The 14,878-nt window shown below is 39.2% G+C and overlaps 2 protein-coding genes across 2 annotated transcripts; both read left to right on the top strand.

Annotated features, from left to right (window-relative positions):
- The first annotated feature begins 263 nt into the window (after nucleotides 1–263).
- On the top strand, nucleotides 264–2,437 carry ccdc59 (coiled-coil domain containing 59). The gene is made up of 4 exons (XM_041977839.1): nucleotides 264–502; nucleotides 756–1,086; nucleotides 1,836–1,944; nucleotides 2,029–2,437. Exons 1-4 carry the CDS (start codon nucleotides 355–357, stop codon nucleotides 2,191–2,193), a joined length of 753 nt encoding a protein of 250 aa, XP_041833773.1. The 5' UTR covers nucleotides 264–354; the 3' UTR covers nucleotides 2,194–2,437.
- Nucleotides 2,438–2,534: 97 nt separating this feature from the next.
- cracr2ab (calcium release activated channel regulator 2Ab) lies at nucleotides 2,535–14,850 on the top strand. Its single transcript, XM_041977840.1, has 18 exons — nucleotides 2,535–3,097; nucleotides 3,792–4,155; nucleotides 5,025–5,136; nucleotides 6,010–6,199; nucleotides 6,325–6,471; nucleotides 7,371–7,461; nucleotides 7,726–7,821; nucleotides 9,160–9,347; nucleotides 10,742–10,813; nucleotides 10,991–11,039; nucleotides 11,128–11,210; nucleotides 11,575–12,154; nucleotides 12,249–12,387; nucleotides 12,841–12,922; nucleotides 13,279–13,393; nucleotides 13,802–13,903; nucleotides 14,077–14,153; nucleotides 14,302–14,850. Exons 2-18 carry the CDS (start codon nucleotides 4,000–4,002, stop codon nucleotides 14,387–14,389), a joined length of 2,367 nt encoding a protein of 788 aa, XP_041833774.1. The 5' UTR covers nucleotides 2,535–3,097; nucleotides 3,792–3,999; the 3' UTR covers nucleotides 14,390–14,850.
- The last annotated feature ends 28 nt before the right edge of the window (nucleotides 14,851–14,878 follow it).

Consider the following 14,878-nt stretch of genomic DNA (forward strand, 5'->3'; position numbering starts at 1 on the left):
ATTTATTTTGGCTTACTAATTCAGTAAATTCACCTTGAGTGTGGGGAAAAAATGAGGTGGTGAATACTGGTGAATAATCTGTGGACAAGTATTTGATGGGAGTGGAAGATTTTCTAGTTTGACATAATTTAATGTTGTTTTTTTCTTAAAGACTATTAAATTAATTAACCTTAATAAATGTTTTGAAGTCATACATTTAAATGAAGTGGCATAAACTGAAAACTATTTTGAAAGCAGGTCTTCTGTAATTGATTGCTCATGCCTGCTGTATACGTCATCACGCAGCGTCTGTAGACAAACGGCATGCTAGCTGAAATTATCTGGTTATAAATATTCCGCTTTTTTCGATCAAAAATGCCACCGACAGACAACAAAAGGAAGAATAAGAACTTTAAATTAAAAGATGGCAGTTTGAGGAAAACAAAAAACATGGCGGCTAACGTTAAAAAAAAGAGGAAATGGATCCCCGAGCACAAACTGTTTCAGGGCAGCGTTAAGGAAGGTATACATGCATCCTGGTTTAGTGACTTAATAAAATTTATGTTATTTGTGCGTGTTATGTGGGGGAAATGTCAGTGGTCCCAAACGAGGCACTTTGTATGTAATTAAGTGTGTAAACGTCTCAGGCTATTAAGTCTTAATCTGATAAATTGTCACTTTTCTTGAACAGGTTTACCTCTGACTACATTACTCTCAGATCAAAGTTATCCACTTTAGATTATCTGATAAGCAAGCCTTCAACTTCTCTCTTTCAGGTCAAGGTTTTGCTTTCCAGAGAAAGCAGAAAGTCCAACACGAGTACAACAAACTGATGCGAAAGGAGAGGAAGAGGAACCCTGAGTCCAAAGTGCTTTACAAAGATGAGTATCCAGAACACCTCAAGCATCTGTACATGGCAGAGGCAGAGACACTGAGCAAAAAAGCCTGGGAGAACAGAGTGAACAGGAGTAAGCTGAGAATGAAGAAGCAGGGGAAAGAGATGGATGAAGACGAAGCTGTCGCAGATGAAGATGTGACTGGTGAATCTGAGCTGGTAGATTCTGCATCTGGCAACCCTGAACCATCAACAACCTCGGAGAAAGAAAGGTGCTGTTTATTCACACATAATTATACCTTTAAACGTGATTGAAAATTACACAAACAAAACCATTTATATATTTATTATTTATTAGTGCTTATTTAGATTTTCAAACTAACCCCACATTAAAAAAAATGATGAAACAGCTGGTAATCCGTGTTTATCGCAGTGTTTTACCACTTTATTCTTAGGCCTGTCATGATTAACAGTTATTTCAGATAATTATGGTATTGGTTTAATAATAGTCTTCATTAACATTTTTAAAAACAGCTGGATAAAACTGACAGAAATCATATAGTTTTACATTTTCTCTTTGCTTTTTTTAAGTATTGTTGCCAGCTTGACCTGTGAACACAGCAATTCTATGTGTAAACGTCCCTAAATGTCATGATTGTATTGTATTACTAGTACATAGCCTCATTGCTTTACAGGCAGGTTTCTCTAGATTAACTGTTATATTATGTACTTGAAATGATGAAATTTGCTCTCGCAGCCCTTCACAGACTGGTGAATTCCTCTTCTTTAGTTCTTGTTTTTTTTTTATAACCAGTAATGCTTTTCATTTTATTATCTGCCCCTGCTTTGATATTAGTATCAAATATAATTAACTCAGCATCCTAGCATTTTTATTCACAAGACAACATTTTTATCCCTTCAGGCAACTTTTGAAATCCTTTAATTTATTCCCGTTCCTTAGCGGTGTATTTCAAACCATCAAAGGAAACACAACTCAGGTTTACTTGTGTATATTTTTCAGTCTTCCAGTAAGCAACCGCATGAAGAAGAAAATGCAGAAGAAGACATCGTACCAGAAGACAAAGGAGGAATTTGAGAGTATCCGAGAAAAACGGAAAAAGAAGAAAGAGGTGGGATGTTTGTCTTGCTTGTTAACTCCATCAAATACGGTCCCTGTTTTTGTACTTTTGTCATTTTTGTTATTCTGATTTCAGGAATACCTGAAGAACCAGCAGCAGAGAGAAGAAGCCATCCAGAGGTACAAACAGAAAAAGATGGAGACATTCCAGATGCTGAGCAAAAAGACCAAGAAAGGACAGCCTAACCTGAACCTCCAAATGGAGTATTTACTTCAGAAGATCCAAGGGACTAACAAGTGACTTCTGAATCTGAACTAGTCAAAGTGACTGAGTTTGCTTTTTAAAACCTGAATTTGGGGGTGTGGTTTCGCATCCTGAGACACGGGAACTTTGCTGTTGTTGACTGATCAGAACATTCATTTCTTCTAATTTTGCAGTGTTGAAGATTTTACTGCAGCTCATTTAGTTTTCAAACCACAAGATGGCATTGTAAGATATGAAAATATGTGCAGGTCTTATTAATAAATTGATTATTTTCAATGGATCGGCATGTCTAGTGAACAGGGTAAATGCTCTACGAAACAACAGCTGGCTTTTTAGAAATGACGAACATCAGCACATTTCTGGCGTATCTTTGTTCATCATGCATAATCCATTTTTATTTCTGATAATATAGGGAGTGGTAGCCTAGTGGTTACAGAGGTGGGCTTTGGGTCTGGAGAACTGGGCTGGAAACAAAGGTAAACCATTGTGGACCCCTGAGCAAGACCCTTAACCCCTGACTGCTCCCCGGGCGCTGGATCTGGCAGCCCACTGCTCCTAGCAGCTAGGATGGGTTACATGCAGAAAAAGTATTTCCCAGCTTGGGATTAAGAAAGTATAATAAAAAAAAGCTGAATAACACATTAACACCCAAGCCCCATTGAGCTTCACTTCTGCCGTCATCAAACAGATGATGCAAAGATGTTGCACACATGCAGCCTGCATACAAGGATTTCACTCTCCAGCTCTCTTGGTGTGTGAACTATGGGTGGACCCAGGCTGAAAAGCCTCCGGCCGCTTCCTCATGACATCACATGGTTGCAGAATGACTTGTAGAATTTGATCTGTGAGGCAAGACTTTCTAAACACTGAGTGCAGTCAATGCTCTGATACTCAGAGAGGAGGAAGGCTTCAGGTTCTGCTGCATAACATTTTTTAAAAGGTAAGATTTTTGATCACAGTTTTTGGTTGATTCAAAGAGTTTGTGGTTTATTTCAAAGCAAAAAGAAAATCCAAGTGACTTAAGTAAAAAATATTTGCTTAGTCTATTTAACTTTCTTATTTAGAGTAACTGTTTTAATTAGTATTGCAGTAACAAAAGTACATTTAATTGCCAGTGTGTTTAAAAAAATGCATCTTATGTGTTGTGTGTTCAGCCAGTTTTTGAGCAGGACCCAATAAAGCAACATTTCATTTAAAAATAAAACAAAAATCACACATTTACCTCACACATTACACTTGAAGCCAAGTTTGCTTCAAATTTAGAAAACCAGAACTCTGGTCCAGTTCTTTACAAACAAGAAATGAAAACTTTTCTGCATGAACTTGTGATAAAATGGCTGTTGGAGAAGAGAGGTGTTACATCTGCTTCATTGGAACGGCTGCTTTGGTTTGCAGGCATTACGCCGTCATGTGTTCGGTATGGCGAGGTATTAAGATAATCCTTTACACTGTGTTGATGTACTTTTTGTGAGTCTCTTGTTCCTGGCTTACTAGAAAAAGGAAGTACTGTATAGCTGTAACAAGTGTGGCACTGTTGCTTTAAAATTTATGTAACCACCTTTATCCTTTAGTTGTCTTAAAGAATCTCACCTTTCCTCGTAATGCTCTTTTTTGTGCTCTTTCTCCCATTATAGAAACTTGCAGCCAGTTCATATATCAGCCACAAAGTTATCAGTGATTGCATCATCTGATGCTGCTTCCAACTTCTATCGTCATGACAACTGTAAGGGCAGCAGAGGGCTGGCTACAAGGCCAGTGAGGAGGATACTACTCTGAACTGCCACTGAAGTACATGCTACTTAACACACTGTCACTCAAGTGTCCTTTAAGAGAGTGCCAGTCATGGAGGAGGAGGAGGGCAGGGTGAACGGCTTTGGACTGAACCCAGGAAGGAGGAGCTCGGACTGGGGTCACATCACCCTGCTGGACAAGACAAAGGAGTTCTTCCAGACCTGCGATGTGGAGGGAAAAGGCTTCATTAACCGCACTGATATGAGGGTTAGAGATAGAGGATGTGTGTGTTTGATTTCAAACTTGGGGTGTTGTGTTTTAGAAAAAAAAAAATCTGCACATCACTTATAATCCAAGTAGATTATTTGATTAAAAGACATGATGAAGCTCTGGCGTCAGGGCTGGAAATAATACATTTGCTTTTAAAATGCTTCAAACTGATTAATGAAACACTACAATGTAATTTCCTATGCGCTTCCCAATCAATCAGATTCATCAGTCACAGTAACCTCTTATATTTTCTTAATGTATGCATGTATAGAGGTGGTTTTTCCTTGGCACTCTCTTTCTCTGATGTGTCTGAAAAAGTCTGGACGATTTGTGAATGCATTAATTCTCTGCTGAGTACAAAAGGTCACAAGTGCATGCTTTTACCAGGAGCACAATTTAGTGTCTTGTTATGCTTTAATAATGGTGAATAGCAGGTGGGAAACACTTAGTGTCTCCATTCTCTCTCATTTTTTTCCCTCATTTTTATATTGTTAAAGAAACTTTTTCCGTAGTGTAGGCTACCTAAATAGACTTGAAATATGCAGGAGTAGCGACTGAGAGCATCCACATACTTCCACATTTCACAGGCTAAAGTAAAGAACACAGAAAACAATCCACTCAATCCTTTAAAGCACTAAGCATGTCTAAGCTGTGTTGACAGATAATTATGCCTGGACTCTTACAAGCTTTCTTAGAAAGCTTGTAAGAGTCCAGGCACATGAAAGCTGTGTAAAAAATAAGGCCAGATGCAAGATAAAGAGCTCTAAATCTGTCTTAAACTAATTCCAAGTCAGCATGTTTTATATTGCTAATAATTCATTTTCAACATTTTAAAGTCTTGTCTTTTCATCTTGTTCTCCTGACAGAGGCTTCACAGAGAGCTGCCTCTGTCTGCAGAAGAACTTGAGGATGTGTTTGACTCTCTGGATACAGACCATGCTGGTTACCTCACCCTGGAGGCCTTCTCCTCTAGATTCAGTAGGTTTCCTGTCATCAGCGGCCCTTACCGTAGCATGCATTTCTTTCTCCAAACAGCTGTCAATCAAACATGAAGCAGATGAAACAGAAACAGAGAACACTAAAATTTATGTCTGATGTAAAATATGCACGAAAATCAATTAGTTTATTGTTTCGAGCTTTTTAAGCTGGATTATGTAATTTTAGTAAGAGAGAGGCCACAAAAACAAGCAGAACTTGGTAACTTGAATAAAAATTACTTTCACAAATCTCCAGATATAAATGCATCATAATAAATATTTTTAGGCATGGCCCCTCTTGGCTTCCATACAAAATCCCTGAGGACAAATTTTCCGTTATGAATGACCAATGCAAATTGTTCCACTTAGCAACTACCACACTGTTTATTAAAGTTATACACCACTTGCCTTTTCAAAAGCTCACTTAAAAATTTCACATCGGGATGAATAAAAAGCCACAACAGTTGTCTGTTACACCATTTCTACTGTTGCCATGGTGACCAGCCATGTCAGCCTCCTGAGCAGGAAGGTGTTTTGAGGCGGAGCTGAAGCTCAGCAGAGAGAGATGTGGACTAAATAAGGCAGAGTAGCAAAATCCAAAAATCAAGGTCTATGGTGTCGATTTTATTAATGATTTTAGCCTTTCTTTTTTTTAAATACTGAATCAAAACCCTTTTATATGTAATATTCACCATACTATTTTTTTATCTTATTCAGCCATCTCACTCTAAGTCATGTTTAGTGGCGTTTTATGGCTAAAGATAATGGACAAGTTATGTTTTTGGGGGGAAATTGGTTTAAAGCTCAAAAATTGAATTCCAAATAATAAAATATTGATTGTAAACACCAGTTCTTACATCTTTGCTTCTACCAGGTCAGTTTCTGCATGGTCGGAGAATCTCCGTAACTGATGACCAAAATCAAGCCCCTGTCCCAGTTTATAAGGCAAAGGAAGCTTTTTACCAGAGCCAGTGGGAAGCCAAGCTATCAGGGGTTGAGGATGAGGAAGAGAAGCACTTCTGTATGCTGCTGGAAAGCCTGGGAGCCAGTAATGTGTTTGAGGAGTGAGTTTAATCACTGCAAGCCCTTATCTCCATGTCTCTTGGCAGTGCTGCAATTCTGTCCTGAGCCTCACTCATGTCCAGGTTAATTTAGCAAACCTCATCTTGTTCTTTTCCCTTTTCTCCAGTCCAGGTGAGGTGCGCAGCCTCTGGGCACAACTCAGGCGAGATGAGCCTCATCTCCTGTCAAATTTTGAGGAGTTTCTGGCCAGGGTGACACATCAAATCAAAGAAGCTCACCAGGAGAAGAAAGAGATGGAGAGCGCCCTTCAGAGGCAAGAAACTGGGGCAAACATGCACATATGTGTTTCACTTTTTACAGTATTTATGCTTATTATTAATATGACAACTGAGAAAAAACTGTTTATTTATGCAGTCAAATGGAAACATGTGCATTAAAGAAATTTGCCACTAATGAGGCCTAATTCCTCAAGTGGCTCCCACACTTGAAAACACACACTGCTTTTCAGATTCTAACCACATATCCATCTCAGCCAACAGCTTCTCACCGATTGGTGGCATAATGGCAGGTCTGTGCACTTGTGTTTATGTTGTGGTCTTATGCTGGAGGTACTTGTACAGCCTGAGATTGTTTGCATGGATTTATCAGTAATTCTCTATAGAACACCCCCTTCATCCGTGTCAAATGACCAGTCATCTGAACACAGACTCTTTGACCATTTCTACCACTGTAGAAACTCACTGATGTCCTTAAATGGACACTGAAGTAAAATATAATTGTGATATATCCACCATATTTACTACTTTAATCCCCTGACATGCAGAGACACCTATACTTGATAATTGGAAAGACTGTTTAAACCTACAGGGATATTTGCTAACAGAATGAGCTTATATATGATGTTGCATATCCCTTGGCGCTGCATAGTACCGTGTAGGGCTTGTTATTACTTTAAACTTCACTAATTGGCTGTTTGCATCTTAACAATTTTCAGAGGGAATGTAAATACCAAAGTTATACAAAAATTAAGCTCAGTTCCATGTTGGTATGCATGTGTGCTTGAATATTTGTAAGTAATTAGTTATGCTTAGAAAAGAAATAATACAACCTTAAGCTGAATCCAGACAATTGTTCTGCTTGTAGACATGGATGTGTTTTTTTATATGGCATGCCTTTCATGGGTTTACCTTTAACAATGCTGTGTCTTTGCAGGAAGGCTGCAACGCATGACAGCGAGATCCGACATTTATACGAGGAGATGGAAGCGCAGATCAAAAATGAGAAAGACAGGCTGCTACTAAAGGTACAAATGATACAATGCACATTTATATCCTCAATTTAAGTCTGAGTTTGGCGCTTAAACAACTGCTTTTAAGAATAGACTTTGTATGATTAAATTAGTCCACCCTTATTCATCCTGTGGGGACTTTTTGGGAGTCCTGTGTTGTCTGGCTTGCACATCATTTGAAGGGGGGGCTTATGATTTGTAGGATAGAGCCAATATAACCTTAGTAATGTGTCACTCGTTACCCTGTGAGCTTTAATCCTCTCTCTTTTGGGCATGCAGGACTCTGAGCGCCTTCAGTTGCGCAGCCAGGACCTGGAGCACCAACTGTTGTCAAAGGAGAGAGAGCTGGAACATCTTTTCAAGAAGCAGAAACGGGTGAGTCTGATATTTTAGCATCTTCTAAAAACATTATTTAATGACAGGTGTATATTTCCTACATTTGATTTGATTTGATATTTATTTATTTATTTAAGTCCACCTAGAATCATCAGCTGTCCGGCTGCAACGCCTCCTCTCTAGAGCCGCCAGTGTTAACTGTAAATGTCTTAGCCATAAGAAAAGCTCCCCAAATGTTCTGTTGCCTGCAAGAGCATTCAAACACATGAGTCTTTGTGATTATTCAGCATCATCGGAACAGAAAAACTCTGTGTACTGTTTTTTTTTTTAAATGGCTGTTTTACTTTAGCAATGAGGAAAATCCTCAGTGTTAGCAAGATGCACAACTCATGTGGCTGTTTTTACCATCAGCTTTGATTAATTCCCTCCTTTATGGAGCTATATTATTTTATTTTTTTTATGTTAATGGATGATCATAAATGTGGAAAAATTAAGTTAGATTTAAAACCAGTAAACACTGGATGCAGGTTGCTTTGTTTGATGTTATATTTTGAGCTGCAGCTCCACTTAACCAAATGATCTTATCCTGATCCATCCAGTCACACGCTGACCAAATTAACAACAATGGAAGTAATTAAGAAGGTTTTCTTGCCATTTTGTGAAAACGTTGTGAATTGGTTTAAGCTGTGACTTCTTCTGGAGTTAAATGTCTCCTTGTTCTGGGTCTGATTCTGGTTCATACACTAATATCACCATTGTTTGGTTAGGGATGGGCAGATCAATCAGAATATCACTACTATCAATGCTGACATTGCTATTAGTGTCAGACTGATACTAGCTTGATAAGAGTGATACTTCAGTCCGCATCAAGGCCCAAAAACGAGGCCTCAGGGACAAGACGGCTTTGGGATAAAGGGCTGAAGGCTGCTATTTTTTTCCCCAAAAAACCTTGCCTAATATCTGTCCTGGGTTTTGTGAACATGCATAACTAATTAACAATGGGAAGCCTAAATTAATGGTCAGAAAAATTAAATGCAGATTTACCACATTGATAATGGATTTAACTCATTTGCAAGTAACATTATTATTAGCATTCCTCACTTGTGTTTCTGCCCTGAAAGAGACATGATCTAGATAACAGTGTATTCTTTTTTAAACCACTAAACCAAGTTAGAATTCCCTAAATAAGAGTATAAAACTGTAAATGACGGTATGAGTCTTAGTAAATATAAACTGGTTTACCATAGAAATGTCCACATAAAGGTAGAAAAGCAGGCTTGTGTGTTGCTGGGTGTGGATTTAAATAGTACTTAGACCATTTAGTTTTCACTAAATGCATTAGTGTATTTTCAGTCTTGTGTGTTCTTCCCTCTTCAGTTAGAGCTCCAGTGTCATGATCTGAGCAGTGAGAAACAGGAGAGCCATGTGGAGAATGTCAAGCTGAAAATGACCAACGATGAGCTGTCTAAAGCACTGGAGGGCACCAGCCAGGAGCTGGCTCTGGCCCAGGAGCAGCTGGCTATGCTGCAGGACCAGGCTGCCCGGTTACAGCAGGAGAAAGAGATGTGAGTGGACGCATTCTTAATACATCTACTGACAACATCTATTTACATAGATATGAACATTTCCAGATCAATAGTTCCAGATTGCGTGATAATGTGTCCACTACATGTGTTAAAATCTATTACGGTGTTCCACAGGGTTCTCGACTGGGACCAGTTCTGTTTTGTTTTGTTTAGCTTTTATTTAAAACATGCTTCTTTTGGACAATATCACAGCACACAGTGCAAAACTGATTAAACTAATGAGCTTTACTGATTCTGCAAGCTTGTCATAGAAAAATAAAGGCCTGGATGAACATTCATTTTTAACTTTTGATCTCAGGCAAAATGGACCTTATTGTTGTTTATTCTAAAATATGCAGAGATTACTAACTAACTATATAGGTACGCTGGATGTCATCAACTTGGCTTCCAGTACTCCTGAGAGAAATTATTGAGGAATTCCCCTTAAATTGTTAAGGATCTCGGGTGGAAAATTGGAATCCAAGCGCAGACACTGAAGTGCAGTAAACAAAAGATTTATTTATAAGGAGACCAAAGGATGGAGGAGGAGTTCAGGCAGGCTGGCAGACAGGCGAGCAGGCAGGCGGGTGGCAGGATCTCTAAACAGAGCAAAGAAGATAAGCTTAGGTAAACAGGCTAGAAGTGGTGGTCTGAGCATACAAACGGCCGAGAACTGTACCACGGGCTAGGTAACAATCTGGCGATGAGTTGGAGGCTGAGCAGTCCTTAAACATGAGCGGCTTGATTGCAGAATGCGCTGCAGGTGAAGATCCGGTAGCCAAGGAAACAGGCACGCCCACTGCTGCCACACACCAGAGCCGGAATCACAACATAAATTATCATTTTATAGTAATGATCTTTCATCTGCAATAATATTACCCAAGTCAGAAATATTAGAATTTATGCTTCTTTGTTACGGCACCGTCTTCTAGACTGGTTACAAAATTCTGAAACCATGTTTTCTTTTAAAACTGAGCTAAAAGTTGCCCTTTTGATAGAAGTTTTATTTAACTTAATTATCTTTGTGCGTTGGTTGTTTAACCACAATGTCGTGTTTGAATATTTAACCATGGTTTTGTTTTAATTTTCCTTTTGGTTTGCAAGTTGTTTTATAAGTGTTGTTTTTTTAATCCATTTAAGTTTTTTTTAAAACATCATTTTAACCTTTGCAGTGTAAAAATCTTTGGTGGCATATATGCTTGAAAAACACTTAATGAATCAACATGAGCGGATCTTTGTCTGAGATATGTCAATTCTTTGTTTTAATTCAACCTTTAATCAAGCCAATGATAACACAATAGTAAAAACATCAAAGAGTGAGGAAATTATGATTTAAACACACTTTAACTTGCAATCTTACAATTAAATATGTATTTTTCACAATTTCATTGCAGGGAAATGTACAGAATAACTGAAGGACTTCAGAGGGAGAAGCAAAGTCTCATGAAGCAACTTGACCTCCTCAGGTAAGATGAGGCCACCCTACCATCACTGACTAAAGCTGGGTTACTGGGTTAGTAGTTAGTTTTGATTGTTTTCTTCCTATTTCAGTCTTTAGCTTATAAATAGAATAAAGTAAAAATATGTTGTCAAGACACCAGTGGCGCAAAAAAAAAAAACATATTTCCTTTTATTCTTCCTAGAGAAATGAACAAGCATTTAAAAGATGAGCGAGATATATACTGTGGTGTGGTAAGTAAAGCTTACACTATGTAAGTACATTAAAATGTTATCTCTTAATAAAACTTAGGCTGTGTCACTCACTCTTTGTCTAAACAAGCCTCGAACATCACTCAGAAAGAAGCAGAAGCAGAGGGCGGGCCTTTCTGACTTATTTGATGATGCCAGCCTGCCAGCAAAAAGGTGATTAATTAATAATATCCATACCCTTTTAACAAAACTCACCCTGTTAGATTACTTCCTGTGCGGCATTTTCAGTGTGATGTCAAAATCATATATCAAAGGAGGAAAAACAGAGGATATCTGATTCTAAACACTTACAGAAATCAACTAAATCCTTTTTATTTTAGCTTTGTAAAATCAGAAAAAATTATGAAGAGTTTGGCCTGCAGATTTTTATCTCAGTCAAGTGAACTGATGCGGTATATCCTCTGTTTCTCGTCTGTTCCCAAAGAGCCCCACTGTTGGTGGATGGGTCCTTCCAGTCTCTGGAAGCCTTGCCTATAGAGCACCTTCAAATCGTGTTTGTTGCTTCCTCCTCCTGCAGTGAGGATGATGACCCCCCGCCTTCCTCCACAACAACTGTCAGCACCTTTTCATGTCAACAACGGCCTTCAGTGAAGAAGAACTTGAGCTTAGCCAATGATAACGTCGGCCCCGCTCAACCCAAAGCGCATGATGTAAAGTCAAAGGCCAGAAAGGTGTCTGGCAAAGTGTTAACGACCAAGAGGATGATGGTGAAAAGCAAAGAAAAATCAAAGAGAATAGATACTGAGAAGACAACAGGGGTAGAGGAGGAAGTTCTGGATGCGCCCCCTGATGGGTGGCCCCTCCGCCGAGTCATCTCCATCGAGGAGGACCACCTGCCACACCTGCTTCATGGTGGACCGCAGCCCTTACTGCATCAGCTCAGTGAAGAGGACGACAAGCTGGGGGAGGAAGAAGTGGAAGCACAGAGTGATACTGAATCTAGTGTCATCATAGCTGAAGATGCCGCTGTTATTCCTCCTTCCAGACACACTCTAAAGTCCACAGAGGCTCCTTCTATAAGGAGATCTCGTTCCACACGAGCAAAGAAGATACCAGCGTTTCCAAGAGTTCAGCCTGTTGGGAAGGAGTCTCAGCAAGTCAGTCCGGTTCAGATGTGTTCATGTGTTATTTACTAGCGTCAGAAGTAGTTTACCTTTACATGACAATTACTCATGTTCATTTCTTCTGCAGAAGACAAAAGAAAGAGCTCTTTTTGCTCCAGATCGTCTGTTTAAGGTGGTGCTGGTTGGAAACTCCAGCGTGGGCAAGACATCCCTGCTGCGCTCCTTCTGTGAGGGCCGTTTTCACCCATCCACAACTGCTACTGTGGGTGAGAAGAAAGGCATCAAAACACTGCAGTCGTGTTTATGTCCACTAACATTCAGGGACTGTTTTGAGCAACTATGAATGGAATGCGTGTACATTCATAGATGCTAACAAAGAAGATCATGGGGGGGGTGACTTAGCATCACATGCAAGGGCTTGTAAAGTCACACTGCCTGTCTAAGAGTCCTGGCACACATTGTACTGGAGATTATGTCACTTCTAGTGAATTTTTCCTCCACTTGCTTTCATCTTTCTCAGACCTCACTTGAGCCTTGTTATCACCACCTTGTTCCCCTTTTCTCTCCTTAACTCCAGCTTCCTATTTTCAGCCCTCTAGTGGCCTTTCATGTCATTGTTGCCCCCAAAGATTCACAAATGCAATCATATCTGTTCTACAAATTTTTCCATGTGCTATATCATTCAAAATGTGGAAAATAAACAAAGATCTCCTCATCAGGGATTGACTACAGCGTGAAGACATTAACCTTGGACAATATGCAGATAGCCATGCAACTTTGGGACACTGCAGGTCAGGAAAGGTGAGTTTATTTCTAGGTGCAAAATAATTTAGTAATCTGTTGGCTGTAATGTTTCAAAATCAAAGTATATTGTGACAATACTGTTATATAAATTACTATTTACAATCTGCTACATGCACGGGGACAGATTATGGAAATCATAATATATTTTTACCACAACTTGCACAGACTTTGTACTCTTTTCTGTATTTAATACACACAATGAAATCTGTAGAAATCATCTAAATATGTGATTTCCATAATGACTACAAGGCTTGATGTTGAATGCATATGTATATGCATTTAATGCACAGAATGTAATCTTGCTCATATTTAATGGGGGGAGTGCTGATATTCACACCCTGTCATTGATTTAGGTACCGCAGCATAACCAAGCAGTTCTTTCGCAAGGCAGATGGCGTGGTGGTGATGTACGACGTCACAGTGGAGGAGAGCTTTAAGGATGTGCGGCCCTGGCTCATCAACGTCCAGGTCGGATGTTTAATCTGAGATGCCGTATGCGACTGTTTGTTTATTTGTTGAATGCTCGTTCTTTTTTATTTAATTTTATGCCTTGCTTTGAGGGTGGTGTATGGGTTTTTATCTGTGGTTTTCTTTCTGTATCACAGCTTGCAGTATTAACAGATTTAACAGCTTTTTTTGGGGCGTCTGTGCTGTTGAGAGGAGGACCAATGTTTTCAACATTCAATCTGTTGAACACTTTGAGGGAATTTCTTCAAATGTATCAGGAACTTGGACTTTTTTTTTTTTTGCTCTGTATTTAGAATTCATATACTTAGTTAAGAACACAGCTTGCTGTTTAACTGGTTTCCAAAGTTGGTAATTCTGGCTTTAATCTCTATTTCTTAGACAGAACTAACCAAACTTTATTTTTCTCAGGAAGCAGCAGGTGAAGGGATACCCATTCTGCTGCTGGGTAACAAGATGGACATGGAAAGAGAGAGGAAGGTGTCATTTAAAGATGCTGAGCAACTGGCTGTTGTGAGTTTTAACTCCAGGATAATTGATTGATGCAATCATAGATTTGTTTCCTTTTCTCTTTTATTTAAGAGCAGAGACTTTCTGCTCTGATTACACAAAGATGGAACTTTTAATGACTTCTCCATTAGACCCCCAGTTTTTCTGACTCATCCTTGTGTGCACACTTTGTGTAGGAAAGCAGCGTGTTCTTTTTTGAGGTCAGCGCCTACACCGGCAAGAATGTGACAGAGTCCCTGACTCACCTGGCCAGGTAGGATCCCCACGCCTTATTATGTCATTGCATTAAATACTAATAGAGAACAGAGAAAGTAAAAACAGACATACTGCTCACTAATCATCTCATGTTTTAGGCTTATGCCATCCTCTCTTTTCATCTCCTTCTTTGTGTCTTTCCTCAGAGTGTTAAAGGAGCAGGAGGACAGGGTGAGAGACACCACAGTCATCCTCACTGCTCAGCCTGTTAAGAAGAAAGCTTGCTGCAAGTGAAGACACACTGACAGCAAAAGATTTAATCTTTGAGGAATTCCAGCTGTACGCTCAATTTACTGAGCTGGATATACAGGGTCTGAAGTAGGAAAGTAAACTAAGTGTTGGACTGGAGTAAAAATCTAAACTTTAAACCTTTTTCTTATAACAAGAAGTTTTCACTTTGGCCCAGAAAGTCAGTGTGTATACTGATGCTTCCTTAGGAAGAAGTATATCGCCCATGCAGACAAACTGCTGTCAAGCTGGAATAATGAGGATTAGAAGCTCTTTGCATACATTAAAACCACATAATTGCACCACTTCTTGCAAATAATGCTGCTGCCAAATCACAGTAGTGCTCTCTGTGAGATTAAAAACACTGTTTACAATAATTAGTTTAAAATAAAGAAGAAATCTTATCTAAAGAAAATTATATCATGTAGCTTTTTCACGACTGAAAGCTTTTACATGTGAACTCCCCTTTGTCTGGTAGAGTATCTAGATTATGTC

This window comes from Melanotaenia boesemani, chromosome 23 (genome assembly GCF_017639745.1).
Source record: "Melanotaenia boesemani isolate fMelBoe1 chromosome 23, fMelBoe1.pri, whole genome shotgun sequence".
Classification (NCBI taxonomy): domain Eukaryota; kingdom Metazoa; phylum Chordata; class Actinopteri; order Atheriniformes; family Melanotaeniidae; genus Melanotaenia; species Melanotaenia boesemani.